At 40.5% G+C, this 6000-nt stretch overlaps 1 protein-coding gene across 1 annotated transcript in view; it reads left to right on the top strand.

Annotated features, from left to right (window-relative positions):
* Positions 1–5256, top strand: part of Skor2 (SKI family transcriptional corepressor 2) — a 38537-nt gene extending 33281 nt beyond the window's left edge. The window contains exon 8 of the mRNA XM_059246504.1: positions 5096–5256. Coding sequence (XP_059102487.1) covers positions 5096–5158 — 63 coding nt within the window. The 3' untranslated portion in view covers positions 5159–5256. The remainder of the gene's footprint in view (positions 1–5095) is intronic.
* The last annotated feature ends 744 nt before the right edge of the window (positions 5257–6000 follow it).

Genomic DNA, 6000 nt, shown 5'->3' on the forward strand with positions numbered 1-6000 from the left:
TTGCAAAGCATCACAGTTTGATTTGTTCTCACAGTATTTCAGTAGAATGGTCTCTTCATTGGTCAGTATGGTTATGAACTTTGCTCCCTGTTAACAAAACGAACCACTCGGGCCATTTAATATTCAAAGTCTACACAGCGAAGAGTCACAGAACACGCACTCTTTCCTTTAGATGAAGTAAAAACCTAGCCTGTCTTCCAATCATGGAGAATTAAAATATACTAAAACCATCACATTTGGTAATGGTTCCTGTAGACGCACAACACATTTACTCTGTATTGTTACGCAGTGTTCCTATTCAAAATACTTACATGGAAAACATCTTGGGTATCATTGCCATAAAAGAGAAGTCGTGAATTTCTTTGGCTTCTACATTTTTAGGTCCTCTGCTGACTATAATTTCTGTGCCTTCTTTTTCCAGTTTGTTGAATACAAACATGTAATGGCTATACAGTCAAATGATCAAGCCTCCTTCTGCATTTACAAGTGAATGTGCATATGCTACAATACTAATGTTAAAGCCCGTGCAGAATCAGGTTACTTAACGTTTATAAATGGCCACAAGATAACTCTTAAAATGACACTTAAAATTTGAATTTTCTACTACTTGTGTGCACACACACACACAAAAGAAAAGAAAAAAAAAAAAAGAATCTGTCATCCCTGATCTGAATTTTCAAATACTTAAAGTGTTTTCTTTGCTAAACCAGATTTATTTCTATTAAACAGAGAAAGACATTCCTTTAGCTATGGGGAAAACGCAAACGTTTTAAAATTTAGCAAATTTATAAAAAAAAAATAAGTGTTAGCATAATAAAAGGCAAAGGACTTTTCAGTCACAATACATTACGATTCTGGGAGAAATGTGTTCAATTTTAAAAAGTAAATTCTATCGTCTATTAGGGTTGGAAAAAAAAATCTGAAGATGTTTTACGCAACATATACCCTTTCCACTGAAATTTACCTGAGTCCTGGAATGTGTAATAATTTATAGCAAGAACTTGGCTTTCTTTTTCATTGCTAATTTGACAATCATTCTTTAAGAAAGTACATCTATATAAGCAATTACTGTAGGTTTGCCTAAGGTGCACTCTTCAAACCCCGAGCTCTTCGAGGATGCTGTCAGCTACCAGCACAGAGCTCCCGATCCAGGACTAGGCCTAGACTCAGCACCTGAACTTGCCTGGCAGCTACAGTGAGGCGAGACGCAGAGACAGGACGAATGTGCTAGTCTTGAAGTGCCCTCTGCTGTTGTTCCAGAGTGCTGCAGTGACATTCAGCCAGGGACATTGTTCTCCATCAAATGACTCCAATTAAAATAACATTCAAGCAATAAATTTAGTATTATTGTTTCATTCGTGGTGGACTTGTAAAATCAGCTTACCACTTCCTTGTGATGGGAACACAGTAGCTCTTTACTGAGGAACAGTAAGTCCTTATCATTGCTGGTGAGCACCAGTGAAGTGGGGACACAGCTTTTCAGTGGTAACTATCTGTCCTTAGATATTGTCCACTATTCTTTGGGATGAGAACTTGAGCAAATTTCCACAGTTTCAAACTAGAAAGTTCTTTACATTGCATCATCTATCATTTTTCTAAAAGGCAAATAGAGCCAGGCAGTGGTGGTGGTGGTGGCACATGCCTTTAGTCTCAGCACTTGGGGGGCAGAGCCAGGCAGATCTCAGTGAGTTCGAGGACAGCCTGGTCTACAGAGTGAGATCCAGGACAGGCACCGAAACTACACAGAGAAACCCTGTCCCAGCTTCACTTTTGTGGCTAAGCATGTGTGGTAAGAAGGTCCCTGCAAGCTTTGGGCTTGATGAAAACATCTGAACTCCCACAGAAGCTTTCGTAAGACTCTATAGCAGTAGACAGACTTTGACAGTATGCATCTTTTTTCCACTAGTGATCAAGTGCTCCGTGTCTTAACAATGGCTCCATTGTCCTTTCATCCTGAGGCATTCTTCTCATGTTTCTAGCTTTGAGATATTGACTCACCAGAGTGTCTGAGTTCAAACCAGCTCTCTCTCAGCACAAACTTGAGACTTATCTTTTTTTGGTGAGACACCAATGTTTTTGACCTACTAGGGTCAACTGGGTAAGATATAAAGTATATAACATTTCAAAGTTTTTGTCCAAGCCTTGGTGATTTCCACACTGATCAAAATGAAAAGAAAGCTTTTTGTAAGTCCTATAGTAGACTTCCATGGGAATAAATAGCTTAAACAGATTCTCTAGAATATGAAACTCCCAAGTCAGGAGTATTCGCTGACATCTGTAAATTTAATATTATGTTTTATAGAATCTGAGGAACTGTCAGTGGTACAAGACACCGTTACCTAATGACTCAAAAAGAAAAAAACCTTCTAATTATAATTCTAATATACCATCAGTTATCATACATCCAGTTTCAGAGATGTTAAAATGTGCAGCGGAAAGTGTGTCTTGGAACCAGTAAAATAGCCTAGATCTAGGCAACAAGTGGGGCATGTGGTAATCTTTATTTATCATTTATGACTCAGGGCTTGGAATTTAAAACACACAACGGTTGGCCCAGATGCTTTTGCCCTTTGTTTTTGTTATTACCTGGCTTTCATTTTATCCTCGTTCCAAGGAAACAGACAGGGAACTCAGCATTTGTAGGAGGACAATGCTCTGTCGCAATTTAAGTTCTAATCTGGAGCTTTGAGACTCTGATGCAGTTATTTGGAAATATCCCCCCCCCTCCTTTATCTTTCTAGCTAGATAATATGTGAGCAAGGGAGGGAAAGAGGGAGAACAGAATGGAGGGGAAGTGAGAGGGGAGACATGTGACTTGGCTGAGACAACATCATCATCCTGCGGTTTTCTCTGGGTTAGGATGTGGTTTACTCACTTTGGTGAGTGGTCCAGGTGGTATGAATTTCTCTCCTGTAGTGTCTGGCATGTAACAGACACGAAGTCCTACAGCATCTAACCATCATTTTAAGCAGGAAAATGGAGTGAGAGCATCTCACTGTTAACTCTCGCACTTGGAGGCTTATATCAGATTTTGCTACCCTAAATAATAAAATCCCACTCAAGACTCTGGTGTCATGCATCTGACAAGAGAGGTCACCCATGTTGTTTGGCACTTACAGCCTACACCAGAATGGGAAACCCCCATCCAAGGGTGTCTCCATGAGCAGCAGGTAGAGCATAAACCTCCCATGAGAAGAAGAGGTAACTAGCATAGGTCCCCATCTAACTGCCTTGTCATAGCTATCCAGATGTTCTTAAGCCTCATTCTAAAATATGAGGTTAGAGTGCTGAACGTCTTATGCTGTTGTGTGAATCATTCATTTCGATGCTGCAACTTTCAGTTTATCCAATATATTGTGTATCAAACGGGTGACGTGCTTATTTTTATCTTCTCTTTGTCCATTAAAACACTGCTTGATTCAAGTGACCAGCTTTATAGCAAAATGGTCCTGCTTATTATCTTAGTCACCAATTGTTGTAAGCTCACAGTCTCTTTCCATTAATAAAGTCCTGTGTGTGGATCAGTGAACCAAGAAAGTAAATCAAGGGACTAGAGAGATGGTTCAGTGGTTAAGAGCACTGACTGCTCTTCCAGGGGACCTAGGTTCAATTCCCAGAACCCACATGGCAGCTTACAACTGTCTGTAACTTCAGATCTAGGGGACCCAACATCCTCACACAGACATACATGTAGGCAAAATATCAGTGCATAAAAAATAAAAATAAAGAAATTGTAAAAAAAAGAAAGTAAATCAAATACTCAATAAAGTGCTGGGGTGGGGAGATGCATACAACAAAATATTAAAATATTCCGTGTCCAAGCATGGTGGTGCACACCTCTAATTCTAGTACTTAGGAGGCTTGAGGCAAGAAGATCACAAGTTTGAATTCAGCCTGAGCTACAAAGGAAAGGAAAGACGAAAGATGAGGGAGGAAGGAAGGGAAGGAAAGGGAGGGAGGGAGGGAGGGACAGAGGGAGAGAAGTATTATCTAATTAAAGGAAAATGATTGTATTTTTTCTCTTACTGCTTTTATGTAACAGTCATATTTTGGGATACATTCTAAAAGACTGAGTACTGGGGGTGGAGAGATGGCTCAGTTGTTAAGATCACAGGCTGCTCTTCCAAAGGACCCAGGTTCAATTCCCAGCATAACTGGGATCCTAATCCCAGGGGATCTGACACTCACTTCCACAGCACTGCATGCAATTGGTGCAGAGACATAAGATGCAGGTGAAACAAAATAAAAATAAATAAATCATCAGAAATGGGCTGGTTATTTATCTCCTCAAATGTAATACAGATGCAAATTTAGAGTCCTAAATTTAACCTCATAATGATGCAAGCAGGTAACACAATGACGGAGTTCCTTGGCCAGGGTTAGAACACAATGCCAATGACAGAGTTGCTTGACTGGGGTTAGTATAAAAGCAAATGTAAATAATGTATGGGTCTGCTCTCAGCCATTTGAATTTTCTAATGAAAAGTCACATATCAAATGTGATAGGCTTTCATTCGCAACCCACTATTCAAAAACACTTTTCAAGTCCATCCAGATAGAATTCTCAGGTCATGTCTCCCATTCAGCGCAGTTATTTCTAATTCTTCTCATCAGTAATTGAGAATTTACCCAAAGTAATAATTTATGTTTAGTCTTCTTTGTGATTCACGATGATAGCATGTCTTATAAAGAAAACATTCTAATTAAACTGAATGATTACCTTGAACTAGTTTGTAATAGCATTCATCTTTTGTGACCTTGGACCTATTTCAACATTGTAATTCAGTTTTCAAATAATGATAATACCATACAATTAAATACAAAGACCTTAAAACCCTTTTAAAAGAAAATGCCTCATGCTAACCTCAGTGATTAGCCGTAGCAACAATCCGGTGTGTGATTGCCTGTTCTGTCCTTGCTGTGCTTTGAAGACAGGCTCTGTGATGCTGTCTGTATACCTCAGCAGCCTCACACTGCTGAGCAGAAGGAGCTCTCTGCAGGGAAGAGCCACTGACATTTGAGTTGTTAGGGGTGATGAAGGTTCTCCATTAAGTATCTGTCTCCAGCCTGATGGTCTTGTTTGTTTGTCTTACAGATCCCCTATGCAGCAAGTTTGATCAGGAAAGAGAAGCTTGGCGCCCATCTCAGCAAAAGCTAAAAGGTGAGCTTGCCGGAGACGGTTCTTCATAATCCTTCCTGCCGATGCTGGGGGCGTTCCTTAATGAAGTGTTTGTAATGACCCGAGGGATTGAGAAGTTGTATCCGGTGTTTAAGTCAATACACCAATGCATTTGTTATCCCAGGCTTGGACTTCCTAAATGAATGGCTGAGGGCTTCTAAGAAATGCCACCGCAAACTCCTAAATTTAAAAACTTCTCTATCCGGGCTTTAGAAGTGACAGCCATTCTGCTCTGATGCCTCTTTCTCTGTAGGTTAGCAGTCATCCTTGTGTCCCATTCTCTCGGCTGTTTCCAAAAGTCTCTCCCAGTCTGACTTTCACATGAACAGCTGAGGAGTCACACAGACCACGGAGACCTCCTGTTCAGGGAATAATAATCTGGCCTTTCCCTAAACCAAAACATTTCTCTCAAATGAAACCAGCTTCGAGGTCACATTCCTGGCAAAAATTTAAAAGAAAAACATCTCAACTTAAAGAAAAGCAGGCAGTGAAAATTCTCTGATCATTGTCAGAGCACGCCTAAGAATTTCAAAAGCAGTCTTTTCAGTCTATTGAGGAAGGCATGTGCAGTCATTAGAATCGTAAGACTACAACAAAAAGCTGCAACGTGATTAGGGTTAGAATATGATTAGGTTAGGATGACCTAAGGATGAGAATTGGTAAATCAAGCCAAGTCCAGTGTTAGACTCCCCCGCCCCCCCCCCCCGTGTGTGTGTGTGTGTGTGTGTGTGTGTGTGTGTGGCGTGTGCATGCGTGTATGCAGGTACACTTGTCCATGCATACATATGGAGGCCAGAAGTCAGTGCTGGGTTATCTTCCTG

Source organism: Peromyscus eremicus, chromosome 19 (genome assembly GCF_949786415.1).
Source record: "Peromyscus eremicus chromosome 19, PerEre_H2_v1, whole genome shotgun sequence".
Lineage (NCBI taxonomy): Eukaryota > Metazoa > Chordata > Mammalia > Rodentia > Cricetidae > Peromyscus > Peromyscus eremicus.